The sequence below is a fragment of the Pristiophorus japonicus genome, chromosome 18, assembly GCF_044704955.1.
Source record: "Pristiophorus japonicus isolate sPriJap1 chromosome 18, sPriJap1.hap1, whole genome shotgun sequence".
Classification (NCBI taxonomy): domain Eukaryota; kingdom Metazoa; phylum Chordata; class Chondrichthyes; family Pristiophoridae; genus Pristiophorus; species Pristiophorus japonicus.
In genome coordinates, this window is record NC_091994.1 from 110,139,348 (window position 1) to 110,162,391 (window position 23,044).

At 47.8% G+C, this 23,044-nt stretch overlaps 1 protein-coding gene across 18 annotated transcripts in view; it reads left to right on the top strand.

Annotated features, from left to right (window-relative positions):
- The window catches only part of kif1b (kinesin family member 1B), a 327,704-nt gene that overhangs the window by 198,906 nt on the left and 105,754 nt on the right, over positions 1-23,044 (top strand). For 16 of the 18 annotated variants that reach the window (XM_070860541.1, XM_070860555.1, XM_070860547.1 and 13 more), the window contains one exon: positions 2,322-2,394. In XM_070860541.1, the coding sequence (XP_070716642.1) occupies positions 2,322-2,394 (73 nt within the window). Of the gene's footprint in view, positions 1-2,321; positions 2,395-6,869; positions 10,082-23,044 lie in introns of those variants that run through there. The other 2 variants (XM_070860553.1, XM_070860554.1) reach the window with 1 other exon arrangement.

Here is a 23,044-nt window from a genome sequence, read left to right on the forward strand (position 1 = left end):
CACTGGCTTCCAGTGCACATATTCATGCACACTGTTTTGTTTGCAACCTTGGTGTCATATTTGACCCCGAAATGAGCTTTCGACAACATACCCCCAGAACATCGCCAGTCTCCGTCCTTGTCTCAGCTCATCCGCTGCTGAAGCCCTCATCCATGCCTTTGTTATCTCTAGACTTGACTATTCCAACGAACTCCTGGCTGGCTTCCCACATTCTACCCTATGTAAACTAGGCGTGATACAAAACTTGGCTGCCCGTGTCCTAACTCGCACCAAGTCCCATTCACCCATCACCCCCTGTGCTCGCTGACCTACATTGGCTCCCGGTTAAGCAGCAGGTCAATTTCAAAATTCTCATCCTTGTTTTCAAATCCCTCCATGGCCCTCGCCCCTCCCTATCTCTGTAATCTCCTCCAGCACCACCCCCCTGCCCCCGAGATGTCTGCGCTCCCCTAGTTCTGCCCTCTTGAGCATCCCTGATTGTAATCGCTCAACCATCAGTGGCCATGCCTTCAGCTGCCTGGGCTCTAAGCTCTGGAACTCCCTGCCTAAACCTCTCCACTTCTCTACCTCTATTTTCTCCTTCAAGACGCTCCTTAAAACCTACCTCTTTTACCAAGGATGTCTTAAAGCGCTTCACAGCCAATGAAGTACTTTTGGAGTGTAGTCACTGTTGTAATGTAGGAAACACGGCAACCAATTTGCGCACAGCAAGCTCCCACAAACAGCAATGTGATATTGACCAGATAATCTGTTTTTTTTGGTATGTTGATTGAGGGATAGATAATGGCCAGGACACCAGGGATAACTCCCCTGCTCTTCTTCAAAACAGTGCCATGGGATCGTTTACGTCCACCTGAGAGAACAGATGGGGCTTCGGTTTAACGTCTCATCCAAAAGACGGCACCTCCGACAGTGCGGAACTCCCTCAGCACTGCACTGGGAGTGTCAGCCTAGATTTGTGTGTTCAAGTCCCTGGAGTGGGACTTGAACCCACAACCTTCTGACTCAGAAGCGAGTGTGCTGCCCACTGAGCCACAAGTGACACTATGACCTTGTTACACCCACTGCGCCTCTGTTTGCCTGACTTGTGGCTTCTACTTATTCCAGTGTTGTCACTGCATTCTCCCATTGCCATTATCCCATGCACAAAGCTTGCATGAAATGAAATGTCAAATAGGCTCACGTTTCAGATCTGTCTTGCCTCAGCAGAGTTGTAATACTTACTGTGTAAGGAAGTGCCCTGAGCTATTTAATTTTGTGAACAGATCCTGCTTTTGTGATCATCATTCGGCGTAAAATGTTTATGGTAATGCTCTTCAAAGGGCACAGCCTTTCCCTCATCCCTAATGAGACCTATTGCACAAAATCTTGATACTCCTGGTAATTAGAAGTTTTAAAAGACCCCAAATCTATCTAAAATTGCCTGCACTTGCCTCATTCCATCCATCTATTCTGACCTGTGCTGTTGTCTATTGTACATTAGTAATGCCATGTTTTTGTACATGTGTGGCATGTAATCTGCGTTATACTGCGAACATGTATGTACAGAGAGGAAATAGTCACTGGATCTGCTTTACTAAAAACCAGAAATGCAAGTTAGGCAATCATTTTCAAATCTGCCCAGTCCTGGGTCTGTACTGAACGTTCACAGGTTGGTAGAGCTGTTGAGTTGGGAGTGGCTTAGCCAGTCACGTGATGTTCACAAGACTTAATAAAACCCCAGCCAGTTGGGTTCGGGGGATCCACGATGAGGCAGGTGGTTGTGAGCCTGGTGGATGAACTGGGAATGTGTAGTGTGATTGTTAAAACTTTGCTAATAAACCAACTAGTTCTTAATATAGGGTCAGCATCCGGAGTTCTGGAATCCAGACCGATCGGTGGCAGGGTCGTCCGGAATCCGTAAAATGTTCCGGAATCCGGACTCGACGACCCTGCCGACCTCTGGCCTCGCCCCGCTCGTCGCCGCTGCCCTTACCTCGGGGCCTCCTCGCTGGCCTGCCCCACAACGTCCTTGGTGGGGGCCAGCCCAACAATATCCTCGGCGGGGGCCTAAACAGCTCTTTGGCAGTAATCTTCCCCGCCCCCCCCCCCCCCCCCCACCCTTTCTGAGGTTCCGAAATCTGGAGATACCCGAACCTGGGCTCGGGTGTTTCCGGAGTCGTGACGTCAGAAAACAAATGGGAAGCCCGGAATTCGGAGCGGCCTCGGTCCCGAGGATTCTGGATTTTAGACGTTGCACCTACAGCAATGTATTGCTATGAATTCTTAAGCATAGAACCCATGAAGCAAATACATTACGTCAATCATTCTGTTCTCAACAGGCTTCAAGAAATGGAGATTCTGTACAAGAAAGAGAAGGAAGAGGCAGACCTGCTTTTGGAGCAACAACGCTTGGTAAGGGTTTTATTTTTCTCCCTTAACTCTAACATGTCTTGTGTGTCGGTTGCTCCTATTGCATTATACTGGCCTGAAATGGGTGGACTGTCCATGCTTGCTTCGTTGACTTCCGGACACTATACTAATTTTGCACAATCTTTGACCTCTGACTTCTCATTGATCTCTTTGTGATGAGTCTTGAAGTGGATCATTTAAAACCGCATGGTACAATCCACTTCTCTTGCATGGGACTTGACTCTCCTTGTACTTTTGGAGAAATAACGGTAGTGCCATCTTTGAACAATATTTTGCAGCGAAGGTTTATTCAGGGAGACAAGGGTTATGTACCCAACAGATGCTTTAACTTACAGGATAATTAATACAAAGGATGTTGAGCAGAAAAGCAGCTGTTGCGAAACGAAACCATTCCATTGTCAAATCGAAATAAATGTTTTTTTTACTTGAATTAGTTCAGTTTTAGAGCAAAACTTAAGAAGATCTGTGGGAGAAAATAATTAAATGCTTAACAAAGTCAGCAGTAAATAATTGTGGACATTAGTCAGATAAATAAACCTTTTTTGTAACAGGATAGCTCACATCTGTATTTGTTTATACACAAACCTTTTAATCCTTTTTGATATGTTCTTTTTTGAATTGATACTAGTTTGCTTTATAAAAAATTGTGCTGTGTTGGCCCCATAGACTTATTTGGGATTTGTTCTTAAAATATGAATCGAGGTAGGAACTGGTTGACACCATGGTGAGATATTGGTCTTTTGCCTCTGGGGCTTGGGTTCAAATCCAAACTGATGGATGAAATTATCCTCCTGTTGTGATTCGAATCTTGAGTTCCGAATGGGCATAGGGCCCTCAGCACAAAGCTGCCCTTAATCTGGGACTTGTTGGCTGTCTATGCCTAAGATTGTTTGGTGTGGGAAATGGAAAAATGGTGCACATTGATGCAATAGGAGGTTGAGCTATACCCCACATCTACTGGTGCTATACCTCCAATGGGAGTGCTTGATGCTGAAACGGGAAGCTTGAAATGGTAAGTGTTCCAGTCCCTGGCACTAACATAGAACATAAGAATTAGGAACAGGAGTAGGCCATCTAGCCCCTCGAGCCTGCTCCGCCAATCCCTCATCTTGATGAGCACACACATTTAAGGAACAAAAATTCCCCCGATTGACTCAACAACCATGCAGACCAGAGAGTTCTTTGGTTTAACCTCCAGAGGAGTCCATGCTGACCTCTGCCAGCATGGTGAGTGGGGGACGGTACAATTGGCTTCAGCGTGTTAGGGAGAGGGGAATTGGCAAGAGTTCCGACTCCCCGACTGGTGCCCACTGACTGCGCTTCAAGTACCCGTGACTGATGTCAGGCAAGTGCAGGATTGGGTTAGGTCTTGCTCAAGTCACCAGCTGAGGCTTACTCCCGAGGCTGTCACGTGGCACGTGGCCATGGGAGCTTGGGCAAATACTGCAGCGTGCCTCGTGCCTGTGGTACCATCGCCCAGCCAGGAGCCAAATTGGGGTTCTGATGTATTGTTTGAGAGATATGCCGGTAATAGAAGATTATGGGAGGTTTTTTAATTTGCTTTTATCTGCTCTGAACAGCATTGGAAAGGCCACCTGCATTTTATAAACTTCTGATGGTACACGTGTTAAAAGCGTGCTGTGAATATTGTTCATTCTGCCTTGCCGAATGGCACTTGTGAAGCAGTTGGGGAAAGAGGAAGAACCATGATGTATAGATGGCATTTTCAGAGATTATCAATTAGAATCTATTAAACGCTTACCAAAACCATGTTCAGCACCATTAATTTTTCAACTGTTTAAACAAATATTGGAAAAATGAACGGTGGTGAATATTCCTTTTGCAAGTGTTTAATAAAATAGGTTAGTGAGATTCCCCTTCAAAGTATTAGTATGCATATAAATGATATATGACTACGTTTTAATAGTAGGCGAACCTCTACTTTCTGCCCATTTCCGTTAGTACAGTACACAGTTTTGCCTTTAAGCCTTGAATTCAAACTTAGACAAAAGCAAAAAGGTCAAATTGTTGTTCAATCAAATATCTGATTTAAGAAAGACTTGCATTTATATAACGCCTTTCACGACCACTAGACGTTCCAAAGTGCTCCACAGCCAATTAAGTACTCTTGTTTTTTGAAGTGTAGTCACTATTGTAATGTAGGAAACACGGCAGCCAATTTGTGCACAGCAAGCTCCCACACACAGCAATGTGATAATGACCAGATAATCTGTTGTTTTTTGTTGTGTTGATTGAGGGATAAATATTGGCCCAGGACACCGGGGATATAATTCCTGCTCTTCTTTGAAATAGTGCCATGGGATTTTTTAGGTCCACCTGAGAGGGCAGACGGGGCCTCCAGTTAACGTCTCATCTGAAAGACGGCACCTCCGACAGTGCAGCACTCCCTCAGCACTGCACTGGGAGTGTCAGCTGAGATTTATGTGCTCAAGTCTCTGGAGTGGGACTTGAACCCACAACCTTCTGACCCAGAGGCGAGGGTGCTGCCCACTGAGTCACAGCTGGCACTAAGATTAGTTGATCAACCAATTTAGTTCTTTGGCAATTGGTTTTTAATTTTAAATGTAAGCAGCAAGTAATTAAAAAAAAATCAACATACACCTGGAGCAACATGTTTTTAAAAAAAACTGAAGGCACTTGTAAAGTTTTGGTAACTTGTTGCTGCTGTACTTTATTAAAATACATCTAATCTGCTAATAGAAATCTGAATGCCATGATTTATTTTTAAAAGGATAGCAATGGACTTTGAAGCTTATTTTTTTTATCTTGAGATCTTTATGCTGCCCACACTGTCCTTGACATTTCCATTTCGCTGTAAGATAGTAAATGCTAGCCAAATCAAGGCGACTAGGTACTGATGCCTTGTTTGTTCCAGTGCAGGAATCTTGTGGATGATTTGAATTTGTGCTGTTAGTTGTGATCAATTCTGCTTAACATTCCCAATTAGACTGTTGATAACATAGATGGTAGAGTTCATTTTTCCCCCCCCAAAATTTAAGAGTTGGTAGTGTCTCATTCTTGCGTTTACTCGATTCCCAAATAATTTTTTAAAAAACGCACACACAATTCCTTTCTGTAATCCACGTTGTCCCAATACTGCAACACCGAGACGTCGGGCAAAATCTTTGGTCGATGTACTTTTCATGAAAACAATTCTTCTCGATCAAAAAGTATCAGCGCTTTTTAGTCTGGTGTCAGTTGTTGAAAGGAATGATGAATAACATTGTTGGTCAGTGGATCGCAAACGATCTTACTCGTGTTTTCCCTGCAAGGATGAGAAACTACTTAAAAAAAACACAACTTGCCTTTGTTCTAGCATTGAGTCGAGTATTGGCTGCTCTGGATTTTAACTGCGATTTTATGTGTACCTGCGTACTAACCCATCTTAACTACATCCTTTCGACCACTGTCCCAAACGGAATGCACTGCGCTGTCCTCCTGCCCTTTAAATGGGGACTGCGAAGAGACCAGTCACTTTTTTTTGCATGTTCGTAGCATGTCTTGGCCACAGCTTTGAAATTTAGAGCGGGGTTGGGGGGATGGGGGGGTGGGGGGGGGGAAAGGGTTGAATTTTTCCATATAAATGGATAAGGGCAGTTTAACACCCTGCATTTAAAATTTAAATTTTGGATTTCGCTTCCCTTTTCGTAACTTGTTTGTCAAAATTAATCATCTGCAGAATTGTGGTGTAGAATCTATAAAATATCCGATTTGTTTCTGCAAATATTTTTGAATGGTGTGAAGTACAGAAAGATCCACCTGTAGTGTAACCCTAAGAAGCACCTCGAACAAGCAAATAGGTAACTGTAAGCATATGTGCCTCAAATTCTGCCCCCTTCAGCATCCCTGATGACAATCGCTCCACCATCGGTGGCCGTACCTTGAGCTGCCTGGGCCCCAAGCTCTAGAACTCCCTCCCTAAAACTCTCCGCCTCTTTACTTCTTTCTTCTTTTAAGACGCCCCTTAAAACCTACCTCTTTAACCAAGCTTTTAGTCACCTGCCTTAATTTCTTTTGTGGCTCGGTGTCAAATTTATCTGTTTTGTCTTATAACACTGCTGTGAATCCCCTCGGCACGTTTTACTATGTTAAAGGTGCTATATAAATACAAGTTATTATTATATGCTATTGGACCTATAAATGGCCGAGGCTGCTTTAACAGGGATTGTATCACAGGTGGGCATCTTCTAGCTGGTTGAAAAATATTTGCACGAAGTGTTTGATTCTTTTTGGATTCTGGACCATAATTGTGTGTGTGATTTTTTTTGTATCAAAGGTTTTAAGCATGTTCATCTAACTCATCATAGTTCTCCCATCCCCCATGTTTTCTTCATGACGTTTAGTGTTTTTTTTTCTTGTTTTCATTCAATTTGAATTTTGGGTTTAATTTTAATTTTGGTTGTTTTGGGGCATTTTGGTTTTTTTTTTCTTTAAAGGATGCAGACTCTGATAGTGGGGATGATTCAGACAAGAGGTCTTGTGAAGAGAGTTGGCGATTGATAACCTCCCTGAGGGAGAAACTGCCTCCGAGCAAGCTGCAAACCATTGTAAAAAAGTGTGGCCTACCCAGCAGTGGGAAAAAGCACGAACAGATCAAAGTTTACCAGATTCCCAAGCGGCGTAAAATTACCAAAGACCCGAAATGGGTGACGTTTTCAGACCTTAAGATCCAGGCTGTGAAGGAGATTTGTTACGAGGTGGCACTGAACGATTTCAGGCATACTAGGCAGGAGATTGAGGCACTGGCCATTGTCAAAATGAAGGAGCTGTGTGCTGCCTATGGAAAGAAAGATCCAAATGAGCGAGATTCTTGGCGAGCTGTTGCAAGGGATGTGTGGGATACGGTTGGTGTTGGAGAGGAGCGGATTGAGGATGTAATGGTCGCTGTGAAAACTCCCAGTGATGTGGACGACCTTAAATGCCACGTGGACAAGTTAGAAAATATTTTGCAAGAAGTGAAGAAGCAGAATAACACGAAGGAAGAAGAGATAAAGGTTCTGCGAGACAAAATGCTGCAGATGGAGAAAGTTTTGCCCCTAATTGACCCACAAGAGCAGCAGGGGAAACCCATCTCCGGCAACGACTACCTTAAAAAGAAACGCGAGGGCAGTGAAGAGGCCAAGCACGGAAGTAGCAGTGACTCCACGAATGAGGGCGAGACCAGCAAGGACAAGCGCGTTTCAAGGCTAATGACGGAAGATCCAGAATTCCGACGTGGCCGTCTGCGCTGGATGAGACTGGAGCAAATTCGGTTTAAGAACCTGCAGCAGCAGGAGATCACCAAGCAGCTACGTAGGCAGAGTGTGCCACACCGATTTATCCCACCGCAGGACCGCAAGCTGCGATTCCCGTTCAAAAGTAACCCCAGCCACCGAAACTCCTGGAGTCCCGGGACCCACATCATCATAACGGGCGAGGAGGCGATCGAGTTTGTGGTCGAAAGGGACGCCAAGGAAGGAAGCGGCACCGAGGAGGAGGCCAGCGAAAGGAACGGTCGCGATCAGCCTCATTCGTGGCGCCCGTACGGGGCAGGCGGCGGGTACAGCTATGGCGGCGGGCAGCGCCACAAGAACGAGCCGCCGGCTCGCTGGCGCAGCAATTCGTTCAGCAACGGTCAGCAGTGCGGCTTGCGTCGGCAGACTTCAAACTCGACCGAATCATTGCAGTCGTCCAACGGTCGGCAAACCCCTGAGTCGCCGCCGATGCACCATCAACGACGCAACCATCAGCGGCCTCATTGCTACGATAGTGGGTCTTTGGAAAATTGTTTCAATGGACACGAGTACAGTAGAACTGATAGAGCGTACCACAACCATTTCACTACCCCACCCAGAATGCGCCGACAATACTCAGCACCAAACCTAAAAGCACGAGAAACAACTGTGTAGAGACAATCACTGGAATCAGCCTTTTTTTTTTCTCCCCACCCTTTGAGTTTCCAAGGTGCTTCAGCTGACAATATGTCGGGCTATCGATCTCCCTACACCATTAAAATCCAAACTGCACAGAGGCCAGATTTTTGTTCATGAACAATTTTTGGAAACTGATTAAGGCCAAGTCAATTTCATAGGTTTCACATTAATTTTGGTCAGCCACTCACAATGCATGCTCATATTTTGCACTAGTTTTGAAAGCTGACGGCCTCATGATAAAGATGTACCAAAAAGTTGGCATTGGGAATTGACACATGTCATTTGGTCAGTATACCGGTTTTGTTCTTTATTTCAAAATCAGTTTTCGGACACTGAAACCTGATCAAAATCCCATTTCTCTGAATTCATAAACTGGGTGGAAAAATTCTCATGTGTTTCATAAGTCTTCATGTCAATTGGCAAAGTTCTTGACAAACCGACAAAGGGAATACATGCAGTTAACGTTTAATAATAATCAACGCCAAAGTATAATGATAGAGGCATGTCTTAATTTTGACTGTTGATCTATTTTGTGAAACCCATTTGGTCCAAGTGTTAAGCTGACGTTTATGATTTGGGGTGGGTTTCTTTGATTTAAATCACAATGCCAGTGCATTTTCTACAAGTCTCCCTCTTTAGCTCATAATTTGCCTTTTTAAAGGTCCAAATTGAATTTCTAGTTTTTTTGAAATGAGAACCCAAATGTTAGTACAATTGTGTATTTTATGTATAGATCGGGGCCCAGGGGAGGCGTGAGTTCGGGGCCAGGGGCCCAGGGGCAGCACGGGCCAGCCCACACTGCGATATGTGTGCACACTAGGTCCGTGCAGCAGAGCTGGTCTCCAGTCGTCCTGGTTAACCCTTGCCACTGGACCAAGACCTAGCTCTGTTAAGCCCGTGTGGTGGCTGGTTTGCAACGGCCACCACACGTTAAAAAAATCCACCCACAGGTATCTTCCACCCTTCCGGACGTAGTTCAGGACCTGGAATATTAGGTCCTTATTGAAATACCTGTGAACTTAGCCTTGTTGGCGTGGAAGCAAGTCATCCTCGCTTCGCGGGACCGCCTATGATGATGATGATGATATATTTTAAATAACTTCACGAGGGTGGTGGGGGAAACGCTGTGGACAGCTGCACAATTGCTATTTTTTTGAGTTCATATCGATCCAACAAAACTGGGCATTTTTTTTTGAGTTTGGATTTCTACTTAAAATGTCTCCACTTATTTACAACAGTTTTAAGCATTTTTTTTAAACTTTAAAAGTTTCCCCCCCTGGTAGAGTGACTCTATTAATCATTTTACACAAACGTTTTGCGATTTACAAAATGTAATGACGGGTACAATACATTTTTGTAATATTCATTATGGTTTTGAAATATAGCCTGGATAAACTGACAGAGGGATATATAATATATATTGCCTTTCAAAATGTAGTTTTGTCCATTTTGCTGATAAAGATCGAATGATTCTTGTGCTCGACAACGAGGAACAAGTTGGCTTTTAAAGAGGTTGCACGTTTTCATGTCTGTGAATGTCTAGGGAGGTTGGGAAGAGGCTGGTGGAAAGGAACATTAACAGTGATGCCTTACCCACCCTAACCCATTGCAGCAGGCTCTTGATATGTGCTTCATTGATTTATTTTTGGTCTGAACTTGCTGCAGACATTATTTATCGCTTTCATTTCTCATCAGTCACAAGCACAAATGATAGAAATAAATAGTTTTTCCTTTAATCCAACATCATTTATTTTAGGATTCAATTAAATGTGGCAAAAGAACCTGAACTGCAATTTGTATTTCACATTTTAAACATTTATAAATTGCATTGTGCCCTTAAACATAGGAACTTTCTACTCGACTAACTAATGCAGAAGCCAAATCATTCCAATGTTATCTCCTTCCTCTAAAAAGCTTCATCACAAAACACTGGAAAAAAGCTTTCAAAACCTCTTACAATTTTGGAACAAGCATTTATAGGATTCAATTTTTGGAGATTGGTAGTTTGAGTGAGGGCTTCAGATCCAGAGTGTTTTAAAGCTTGCGTTTTTTAAATTTAGATTTTTGTTTTTGGTCCCACTTTAACCACACTAACTTTATTTTAGATAATTATGTTCTATCGCTTAATATCTGCAACGAGGATTGTGAAGAGTGCACAGGATGCAAAACCTATAGGGGAAAAATTAATCATTCTCGATTTTGTCTTGATTGAACTGATACACAGGGCTGCTTAATTCACTAAGTAAAAGTGCCTTCAATTTAATTGAAGTTTTTAATCGGCATGTCATAATTTCCTTAAATTTACAAATAATTAGATGCTTTTTATAAAAAATATATACTTTGGCTTATTCCTAACTTCTGCCTCAATTCATTCAAAGTTTCAAAAAGTCACATGTTGAAGATCATTAATCTGGAAGCTTTGAATTGTCATTTTAAAATCTGGGTACCTTTTGACATTAGTCATTTTTTTCTTCTAAAGGAAACTCAGATTTCTCCTGAGAAATGTTGATTTGCATCAGTTGCCCCGATTTAAATAATTAGCTTTCAAGTATTTGAGTGCCAAGCAGTGTATGCCCAGAATTAAAAATTCCTGAATTTAAATAAAGAACATCGTCTACAAAAATAATTGCTTTCTCAATAACCGCTCCCCAGAGGATTTTCAGAATACCTCGCTGCTGATGAACGAAAATGACCGGGTGGGGCTCACACCTGGTGCAATGACAACTTCACGGATGACTTGGGATAAAATGGCCAGCTCCTGAAATGTACAGTTTTTGGGCCCAAGTTTCGAGACGCGCCTAGAACGGCGCAGTCCCAACCTGGACGCCTGTTTTTCGCGCCACAAAGTGCGCCTAAAAAAACCCTCCGTATTCTCCATCTCCCTGCAGGTCCTCTGGCCCTCGGTGCAGCGCAGCAGGAGCTGTAGGGGGCGGAGCCAGGTCCCTGCGCTGAAAACAGTGCCTGGACCTCTGCACATAGCGCGCTACAGTGGGCACGCAAGTGCAGTAGCTCCGGGCGCCCGAAACTGTGTGGGAGGGGCCGGAAGCACGCAGCCCCTAGCCCTGGCCGAATGGCCTCACTGGGCCTGCGTGCATAAGGCTCCTCCCACGGCCAGCTCCTGCTTCCTCCCGACCCGACTTGACTCCCGCTCCCCGCCCCCCCCCCCCGGACCGGTACCGACAACCGCTTTCTCCCCCCTGCCCCCGGACTGTACCCGACACCCGCTCCCCCTCCCCCCGGACCGGACCCGACAACCGCTTTCCCCCCTCCAGCCCCCGGACTGTACCCGACACCCGCCCCCGCCCCCGCCCCCAGACTGGATCTGACCCGACCTGACCTCCCTCCCCTCGACCTGACCTCCCTCTCCCTCCCTCCCTCCCCCTGACCCGAACCAAACCGACCTCCCTCCCACCACCCCCCCGACCCGACCCAACGTCACCTACCTGTAAATCTGGTGCTGGGGACGGGCCCTGTCCGAAGTCTCGGGCCCGGCCCGGTCAGCCTCCCTCCCCCTTCTCCTTCCCCCCCACCCCCCCCAATCTCCTTCTCCCAATCTCCTTCCCCACCCCCCCAATCTCCTTCCCCCCCCCAATCTCCTTCCCCCCCCCCCCAATCTCCTTCCCCCCCCCCAATCTCCTTCCCCCCCCCCAATCTCCTTCCCCCCCCCCAATCTCCTTCCCCCCCCCCCAATCTCCTTCCCCCCCCCCCAATCTCCTTCCCCCCCCCCCAATCTCCTTCCCCCCCCAATCTCCTTCCCCCCCCCCAATCTCCTCCCCCCCCAATCTCCTCCCCCCCCCAATCTCGTCCCCCCCCAATCTCGTCCCCCCCCCAATCTCGTCCCCCCCCCAATCTCGTCCCCCCCCCAATCTCCTCCCCCCCCCCCAATCTCCTCCCCCCCCCCAATCTCCTCCCCCCCCCCAATCTCCTCCCCCCCCCAATCTCCTCCCCCCCCAATCTCCTTCCCCCCCCCAATCTCCTTCCCCCACCCCAATCTCCTTCCCCCCCCAATCTCCTTCCCCCCCAATCTCCTTCCCCCCCCCATCTCCTTCCCCCCCAATCTCCTTCCCCCCCCAATCTCCTTCCCCCCCCCAATCTTCCTTCCCCCCCCCAATCTCCTTCCCCCCCCCAATCTCCTTCCCCCCCCAATCTCCTTCCCCCCCCAATCTCCTTCCCCCCCCAATCTCCGTCCCCCCCCACTCCTTCCCCCCCCCAATCTCCTTCCCCCCCCATCTCCTTCACCCCCCAATCTCCTTCCCCCCCCCAATCTCCTCCCCCCCAATCTCCTTCCCCCCCCAATCTCCTTCCCCCCCAATCTCCTTCCCCCCTCTCCCCCCCAATCTCCTTCCCCCCCAATCTCCCCTTCCCCCCCCAATCTCCTTCCCCCCCCAATCTCCTTCCCCCCCCCAATCTCTCCCCCCCCAACTTCCTTCCCCCCCCAATCTCCTTCCCCCCCCAATCTCCTTCCTCCCCCAATCTCCTTCCCCCCCCCAATCTCCTTCCCCCCCCAATCTCCTTCCCCCCCAATCTCCTTCCTCCCCCAATCTCCTTCCCCCCCAATCTCCTTCCCCCCCAATCTCCTTCCCCCCAATCTCCTTCCCCCCCAATTCCTTCCCCCCAATCTCCTTCCCCCCCCAATCTCCTTTCCCCCCCAATCTCCTTCCCCCCCAATCTCCTTGCCCCCCCCAATCTCCTTGCCCCCCCCAATCTCCTTGCCCCCCCCAATCTCCTTGCCCCCCCAATCTCCTTGCCCCCCCCAATCTCCTTGCCCCCCCAATCTCCTTGCCCCCCCCAATCTCCTTGCCCCCCCAATCTCCTTGCCCCCCCAATCTCCTTGCCCCCCCCCAATCTCCTTGCCCCCCCAATCTCCTTGCCCCCCCCAATCTCCTTGCCCCCCCAATCTCCTTGCCCCCCCAATCTCCTTGCCCCCCCCATTCTCCTTCCCCCCCCCATCCTCCCCCCCCAATCTCCTCCCCCCCAATCTCGTCCCCCCCCAATCTCGTCCCCCCCCAATCTCGTCCCCCCCCAATCTCCTCCCCCCCAATCTCCTCCCCCCCCAATCTCCTCCCCCCCCCAATCTCCTCCCCCCCCAATCTCCTTCCCCCCCCCAATCTCCTCCCCCCCCCAATCTCCTTCCCCCCCAATCTCCTTCCCCCCCCCAATCTCCTTCCCCCCCCAATCTCCTTCCCCCCCCAATCTTCTTCCCCCCCCAATCTCCTTCCCCCCCAATCTCCTTCCCCCCCCAATCTCCTTCCCCCCCCCAATCTCCTTCCCCCCCCCAATCTCCTTCCCCCCCCAATCTCCTTTCCCCCCCAATTCTCCTTCCCCCCCCCAATCTCCTCCCCCCCCCAATCTCCTTCCCCCCCCAATCTCCTTCCCCCAATCTCCTTCCCCCCCAATCTCCTTCCCCCCAATCTCCTTCCCCCCCCCAATCTCCTTCCCCCCCCATTCCCCCCCCAATCTCCTTCCCCCCCAATCTCCTTCCCCCCCCCAATCTCCTTCCCCCCCAATCTCCTTCCCCCCCCAATCTCCTTCCCCCCCCCAATCTCCTTCCCCCCCATCTCCTTCCCCCCCAATCTCCTTCCCCCCCCCCAATCTCCTCCCTCCCCCAATCTCCTTGCCCCCCCAATCTCCTTCCCCCCCCAATCTCCTTCCCCCCCAATCTCCTTCCCCCCCAATCTCCTTCCCCCCCAATCTCCTTCCCCCCCCAATCTCCTTCCCCCCCCAATCTCCTTCCCCCCCCCAATCTCCTTGCCCCCCCAATCTCCTTGCCCCCCCCAATCTCCTTGCCCCCCCCAATCTCCTTGCCCCCCCCAATCTCCTTGCCCCCCCCAATCTCCTTGCCCCCCCCAATCTCCTTGCCCCCCAATCTCCTTGCCCCCCCCAATCTCCTTGCCCCCCCCAATCTCCTTGCCCCCCCCAATCTCCTTGCCCCCCCAATCTCCTTGCCCCCCCCCAATCTCCTTGCCCCCCCCAATCTCCTTGCCCCCCCCAATCTCCTTGCCCCCCCCAATCTCCTTGCCCCCCCCAATCTCCTTGCCCCCCCCAATCTCCTTGCCCCCCCCAATCTCCTTGCCCCCCCCAATCTCCTTCCCCCCCCAATCTCCTTCCCCCCCTCCCCCAATCTCCTTCCCCCCCCAATCTCCTTCCCCCCTCCCCCAATCTCCTTTCTCCCCCTTCTCCCCTTTATCCCCTTCTCCATCATCCCTCCCCCTTCTCATCATGCCTCCCCCTTCTCCCCCATCCCTCCCTCTGCTCCCCTTCCCTCCCTCTGCTCCCCCCCTCTCCCCCTTCCCTCGCTGTCAGAAACACAGACACTGACAGACAGAGAATGAGAGACACTGACAGAGACACACTGTGGGGGGGTGGGGGGGTGGGGGGGATCCCAGCACGCTGTTGGAGGGCTCCCGGTGCTGCAGTCGGTAAGTAGAAAATGTTTTATTTATTAATTTTTTTGGATTTATTGGTTGATTTATTGATGTTTTTATCATTTATTATTGATGATGGCTTTTTATTTGTAAAACTGAAGTGTTTAATGTTTGTAAACTTCCCTTTAAACCCCCCCCCCCCCCCCCCACCATTCCCTACGCCTGATTTGTAACCTACGCCTGATTTTCTAAAGTGTAGACAAGGTTTTTTCGAGCGTACAAAAATCTTCACTTACTCCATTCTAAGTTAGTTTGGAGTACGTTTTCACTGTGGAAACTTTGAAATCAGGCGTAAGTGGCCGGACACCCCACCTTTTGAAAAAAAAATTCTGTTCCAAAATGAAACTGTTCTAACTGACTAGAACTGGAGCAAACTAAATGACGAGAATTCCGATTTCTAAGATACTCCGTTCTACACCAGTTGCTCCTAAAAATCAGGAGCAAATCATGTGGAAACTTAGGGCCTTTGATTCTAGTTTACAGGCATGACACAATGCGCTATGTTGTTCGACGTCGACAACGTCCGGGATAGTGCAGCCTCATTTAACTGTCTTGCTTAAAAAACTTCAAATGTACTTCGATTCGTGCACTCTGTCCGTTTGCAAAGAGTTTTGAAGAACAACAAGTGCCACATTACCTCCAAGGCAACAGACTGACCGGCGCCTTCGCTATCGTGCCGAATAAATCCTGCTCCAAAGGATCCCCCATTTTCCAGCATCTCCTTTACAGTTTGCAGGAAAGTTGATCTTGCCGATGACGCATGCTACTAGTTTTGTTCCTTTGGTTAGCTGTACTTAGATGACCACTGTTCTAAAACAATGCAGACTGATTTTAAGGAAGCGGTGCTAGCTGGTTTCTTGTGCAGAAAATGGGAAGGCAGTGACATCCAGTACTGAGACACTTTGCCCTCCTGTGGATGGGGTTCATTGTGTGCGTTTAAAATGGGTCTTTGTGGACATTTGTTACATCATTATAATCGTTTTTTTTTTTAAGTGAGCCTTAAGAATTAATTAAATAAAGGATAACATCCAAGTGTTTCCAGCCTGTTTTATGCAAGTCTAATTTTGTAAATTTGTGACTTTCATAACTTTGGAATCACAATAACTACAGTCTGACTGATGCCTTTGTATTTAGTTTCATTATTTTTTTGCCTTTTCTGGCAATTGTACTGTATGTTGGTGCCCAGTTCAAACCGTTTGGGAGGTTATGCTGTAAAGGTTTCAGTCAAATAAAATGGCAACTCTTCAAGTTTGTGTTGACTTTTCTCAATAAAATGCTTTTAATCTTTACAGATGTGGTTGTAAATCCCCCCCCCCCCCCGTTGTATTTTCAGCTTTTCATTTCACTGGCGATGAATTTTGGTAACCTTAATTTTCTTTAGTCCCAATCTTGCTGAATAATTGAGAAATGCATGTGTGAAACACACAAAATATGACCAGTGATTTCAGAAGCTAGCTTGTATAGGATTTCCCTTGTTTTTTGCCGACCATCTGGATTAAATTTGAAAACTGGTGATCATTTCCAAATTTCCCCCAAATGTATATCACCATCTGATGTTGACGTACCTTTCGTGTGAGAGAAGATGCTTTGTCTCACCAAGTTATTGTGTATTGTGTACAGTTTTGGTCTCCTTACATAAGGAAGGATATACTTGCCATTGACTGAGTACAACGAAGGTTCACCAGACTGATTCCTGGGATGGAGGGATTGTCTTGAGGAGAGATTGAGTAGACTAGGCCTATATGCTCTAGAGTTTGGAAGAATGAGAGGTGATCTCATTGAAACATACAAAATTCTTACAGGGCTTGACAAGGTAGATGCAAGAAGGATGTTTTCCCTGCCTGCGGAGTCTAGAACCAGGGGTCACAGTCTCAGAATAAGGGATCGGCCATTTAGGACTGAGATGAGGAGAATTTCTTCACTCAGAGGGTGGTGAATCTTTGGAATCCTCTACTCCAGAGGGCTGTGGAGGCACAGTCTTTGAGTATATTCAAGACAGGAATCGCTAGATTTTTGGATATTAATGGAATCAAGGGATATGGGGATAGTGCAGGAAAGTGGAGTTGAGGTCGAAGATCAGCCATGATCTCATTGAATAGCGGAGCAGCTTCGAGGGGCTGAATGGCCGACTCCTGCTCCTAGTCCTTATGTTAATTCTTATTATGATTGTTGCTTTTTATGCAGATGTTTTTCTGTAGTTAAAGCTTTCTTGGAGTAGTGGGAGTGCTCCTATTGCAAAGACGTTTCTGCCTAGTGTCATTGAAGGTTCCTTGAGGCCAAGGGAATGAATAATTGGGTTGTACTTTTATGTTTCTTCTGGATATAAGATTTCTAATCTACGCAAGACCAAAGGCTTCTGAACAGTTCCACCCTAAAGGGGAGGGGAGGAAACAATCAAGGAGTTACCACATAGGTTCGGGAGGCCAGATAGCTGCCACAGCACTCAATGTTGCCCACTTCCATTCTGCAGTAAGACTTTGACATTTGAAGCCCTGAAGAAACAATGTAAAGGAAGTTATCGTCCAGTAGAAAGTGGCTCAATTGAAAATTTCGAAACTGAGATTGACAGATTGTTGTTTGGTAAGGATATTAAGGGAGACGGGAACAAGGCGGGTAGATGGAGCTAAGATACAGATCAGCCATGATCTAATCGAGTGGCGAAACAGGCTCGAGGGGCTGAATTGGCTATTCCTGTTCCGATCCATGCTCCTGTTCCCTTTCTGACTAGCATCAACACCCAGAATACCTCAGTGATTGGGTGACCAGCTCCCTTTTGATTGCAGCACCTTCGTGTCTGCAATTATAGGATTGCCTTAACTAACCGGCCTTGCAAAACTCAACAGAGACTATGTACTCGCAGTTTTGATGTCTCCTGGGGAAGCTGGGGTTCTTTGCGAAATCAGCAGTGGGGCCAGCATTGGATCTATCTTTCATATACACTTGATCCCAGACATCTCTGAGCATACAGGATCACCTCTTGATCATGGCGGATGACATATCATAGTATTTCAAAATTCTCATCCTTGTTTACAAATCACTCCATGACCTCGCCCCTCTCTATCTCTAATCTTTTACAGCCTCACAACCCCACAAGATGTCTGCGCTCCTCAAATTCTGCCCTCTTGAACATCGCTCGTTATAAATGCTCAACCATTGGTGGCCGTGCCTTCAGCTGCCTGGACCCTAAGCTCTGGAACTCCCTGCCTAAACCTCTCCGCCTCTCGACCTCTCTTTCCTCCTTAAAACCTACCTCTTTGACCAAGCTTTTGGTCATCTGCCTTAATTTCTTCTTTTGTGGCTCAGTGTCAAATTTATCTGTTTGTCTGCAACACTGCTGTGAAGCACCTTGGGTCGTTTTACTCTGTTAAAGGCGCGATATAAATAAAAGTAGTTATTAGTAGAATTCAGGTTCTTTTTGATTTATAGGTCTTGGGGCTAATTCAAGAGGTAAGTACAGGATTCTTCAGCTGCAGCTCCGACATTAAATGGTTTTAATTCTGGGTATTATTGCTTTTAGTGAAGTGAAATAACGTGAGCAGACTAATTTTGCAGTTACAATCGTGTTCTTGAAATGCTAAGGAACAGTAATGAAAACGCAAGCGATTTTTTTCTCTCTAGGATTATACCATATTAGAGTCTTGGATGTGTCCTTCAGGGAGCAAGTTCATGGCCATACCCACTTGGTGCATTGCAGCTGTGCTTTGTCAATCAGGAAAACATGATTAAAGGAATGGTCTCACCCAAATCAATCTCCTGTAGTGATCAGCTTCAGAACACTTTCTGAATCTGAACTTGCCATTTTGACACCGTTTTGTTGAGCTTGTTCCGATTGACCTGCCTATTACGCAAGTATGAGAATGGTGACTGTTACTGTTTAAGACTGCAGGTTTTTACCATTCAGAAATGCAATTTTTGGAGGTATAGTATGCAACTCCTACCATCATCATCATAGGCAGTCCCTCGGAATCGAGGAAGACTTGCTTCCACTCCTGAAGTGAGTTCTTTGGTGGCTGAACAGTCCGATACGAGAGCAACAGACTCTGTCACAGGTGAGACAGATAGTCATTGAGGGAAGGGGTGAGTGGGACTGGTTTGCTGCACGCTCTTTCCGCTGCCTGCGCTTGGCCTCTTCATGCTCTTTGCGAGTCTCAATGCGCTCCCGGATGCAGTTTCTCCACCTCGGGCAGTCTTTGGCCAGGGTCTCCCAGGTGTCATTGGTGATGTCACACTTTACCAGTGAGGCTTTGAGGGTGTCCTTGTAACGTTTCCGCTGCCCACCTTTGACTCGTTTACCATGCAGGAACTCGGCATAAAGCATTTGCTTAGGGAGTCTCGTATCTGGCATGCGAACCATGTGGCCTGCCCAGCGAAGCTGATTGAGTGTGGTCAGTGCTTCAATGCATGGAGATGTTAGCCTGGACAAAGACAATGATGTTGGTGCGCCTGTCCTCCCAGGGGATTTGCAGGATCTTGCGGAGACATCGTTGGTGATATATCTCTAACGACTTGAGGTGCCTTCTATACATCGTCCATGCCTCAGATCCATACAGGAGGGCGGGTATTAATACAACCCTGTAGACCATGAGCTTGGTGGTAGATTTGAGGGCCTGGTCTTCAAACACTCTTTTCCTCAGGCGGCCGAAGGCTGCGCTGACGCACTGGAGCGGATGCTGAATCTCCGCATCAATGTCTGCCTTTGTTGATGAGAGGCTCCCGCGATATGGGAAATGGTCCACGTTGTCCAGGGCTGCGCCGTGGATCCTGATGATTGGAGAACAGTGCTGTGCGGCGGTAACAGGCTGGTGGAGGATCTTTTTCTTATGGATGTTAAGCGTAAGGCCTATGCTTTCATATGCCTCAGTGAATACATTGACTATATCCTGGAGTTCAGCCTCTGAATGTGCGCAGACGCAGGTGTCGTCCGCATACTGCAGCTCAACGACAGAAGTTGGGGTGATCTTGGACCTGACCTGGAGGCGGCATAGGATAAACAGCTTCCCATTGGTTCTGTAGTTTAGTTCCACTTCAGCGGGGAGCTTGTGGCCAACCTCCTTTAATAAAACCGCAAGGCCCAGCAGGAAGTGCTTAGGCCCGCCTCCCAGGTCATCCACACAACGGCAGCAAACTGAGGCAGCCAACTTAGAACCAGGTGCTTCACAGAGGTGTACTCAACAAAAAACACATGCACGCTTAGCCACAGGAGGAGGAGCGGCCAAAAGTTTGATCAAAGAGATGTATTTCACGCTGGGTCTTAAAGGAGAAATGGGAGGTGGAGAGGCAGAGGGATTTAGGAGGGCATTCTGGAGCGAGGGGCCTTGGCGGCTGAAGGATTGGCAATCCGGGCTGGGGACCGTTTCTGACACCAGGCCCCAAAAGTTGGGCTTTTTATATTAAAAAAATAAGTAAATAACTTGCCACCCTCGTTTGCTACAAAAAAAATGTCTTGTTTGGTTTGGAAAGATAAATTGGTTCCTTTCACTCTCAAGTCCTCTGTTTGAGGCTGTGGATTCCAAAACTCCGCTTACGTTAACATGACCATTATAATGACAGACTTCCACTGAATTCTGAAATTTTGCCTGGACCATCAGTTATTTTTTTTTAATAAAACCTAAATATTTCTTGAGCTGTAACTGTCCAGTAAATCAATCCTTTGACACCATAGTGCAATATAAATAGTTAGGAATGAGAAAAGGCTATAATTCATCTAGCTTGTGCTGCTTTAAGTTAGTGTTCAGAACTCACCACCAACTCCTTCTTCTCATCTCTCTCTGCCCCACCTCCTTTTCTTTTCTCTCTTCTCCACCCCCCCCCCCCCCCCCCCCCACTACGCCATCACCAATCCCTTGATTCTCTGGTGAATTAAAAATCTGTCCATTTTGCTCTCGTCTGCCAAAACTGCTCACCATTCCAGAATCATTCTTGATGCAAAAATAAACCCCGACTGCTAACCGCCTTCTTAAACCATTCCCCCCCCCCCCACCCCGTCTCCTCCACCCTCCCCTCCGACAGCAAGTGTGAGGAGCTCATGGACGACTTTGTCTCTGAGATTGAGACCATTCGTTCGGCCGCGTCACCCCCTCAGTCCTCCTTCCCCGAGTCCACCAGGCCAAACTTCCTATAAGGATCTCCCCTTGCCCCAGCCCTGAACTCGCATCTTTCTCCAGTTTATCCCCGATCTCTCCGAGTACCTCCTGCCCATGAGACCCACTCCCTGCTCCCTCACCCCCATTCCAGCTGACTACCCAACTTCCTTTTCTGGCTCCCGTGTTAGCTGACATTGTTCACGATTCTCTCTCCTCGGGTACTGTCCCCCTCTCCCTCAAATCTGCCGTCGTCACCCCTCTCCTCAACAAAACGACCCTTGAACCCCTCCACCCTTGCAATCTACCGTCCCATCTCCAACCTCCCTTTCCTCTTCAGTCCTTGAACGTGCTGTCACCTCCCAAATCCGTGCCCATCTTTCCCACAACTCCATGTTTGAATCCCTTCCAATCCGGTTTCTGCCCCGCCACAGTAACGAAACGGCTCTCATCAAAGTCACAAATGACATCCTTTGTGACTGTGACAAAGGTAAACTATCCCTTCTCGTCCTTCTCGACCTGTCTGCAGCCTTTGACACGTTGACCACTCCATCCTCCTCCAACGCCTCTCCATCGTCATCCAACTGGGTGGGACTGCACTCGCCTGGATCCATTCTTATCTATCTAAACGCAGTCAGAGAATCTCCTGCAATGGCTTCACTTCCCGCCCCAGAGTCGTTACCTCTGGTGTCCCCCAAGGATCTATCCTTGGCCCCCTCCTGTTTCTCATCTACATGTTGCCCCTTGGTGACATCATCCACAAACACAGCTTCAGTTTCCACATGTACACTGACAGCACCCAGCTCTACCTCACCACCACTTCTCTCAACCCTGGTCACTAAATTGTCAGACTACTTGTCTGACTTCCAGTTCTGGATGAGCAGAAATTTTCTCCAATTAAATATTGGGAAGACTGAAGGCATTATTTTTGAGACCTGCCACAAACTCCATCCCTCTCCCTAATAGCTGATTCACACTGTCTGCAACATTGGTGTTCTATCTGATCCTGAAATGAGTATTCGACCACAAATCTGCGGCATAACTAAGACCGTCTATTTCCGTCTCCGCCCCTGTCTCAACTTATTTGCTGCTAAAAGCCACATCCATGCCTTTGCTACCTCTAGACTTAACTATTCCAAAGCACTCCAGGCTGGGCTACCACATTCTACCCGACGTAAACTTGATGTCATCCAAAACTCGGCTGTCCAGGTCCTAACTCGCACCGAGTCCCGCTCACCCATCACCTCTTGTGCTCGCTGCCCCGTGTCCTAACTCGCACCCAGTCCCACTCACCCATCATCCCCTGTGCTCGCTGACCTACATTGGCTCCCAGTTAAGCAACACCTCGATTTCTCATCCTTGTTCTCAAATCCTTCCATAGCCTCATCCCTCCCTATCCCTGTAATTTCCTCCAGCCCCACAACCCGAGATGTCTGTGCTCCTCTAATTCTGTTCTCTTGAGCATCCCTGATTATAATTGTTCAACCATTGGTGGCCGTGCCTTCTGTTGCCTCGACCCCAAGCTCTGGAACTCTCTCCCTAAACCTCTCTACCTCTCTTTCCTCCTTTAAAATGCACATTAAAATCCAACTTTCTTGCGCCAATTTCTTCTTCTATGGCTCAGTGTCAAATATTTTGTCTTATAATGCTCCTGTGAAGCGCCTTGGGGTGTTTTACTACATTAAAGGCGCTATATAAACGCACGTTGTTTTGTGTTTAAACCATAAACATTCTGCATTCTTTGCTGCTGGGTTTTTTTTTGGAATTATTTAGCTCTGCTTTTATCATGCCCCAGCTTTCCTCTTTGACTCTAAAGAACTTCGCACATCTACCTCAAGTAATCATAAAATCCTAGTTAGAACACACGAACATAAGAATTAGGAGCAGGAGTAGGCCATTCGGCCCCTCGACCTGCTTCGCCATTCAATAAGATCATGGCTGATCTTCAACCTCAACTCCACTTTCCTGCACTATCCCCATATCCCTTGATTCCCTTAATATTCAAACTTCTATTGATCTCTGTCTTGAATATACTCAACGTCTGAGCCTCCACAGCCCTCTGGGGCAGAGAATTCCAAAGATTCACCACCCTCTGAGTGAAGAAATTTTTCCTCATCTCAGTCCTAAATGGTCGACCCCTTATCCTGAGACTGTGACCCCTGGTTCTAGACTCCCCAGCCAGGGGAAACATCCT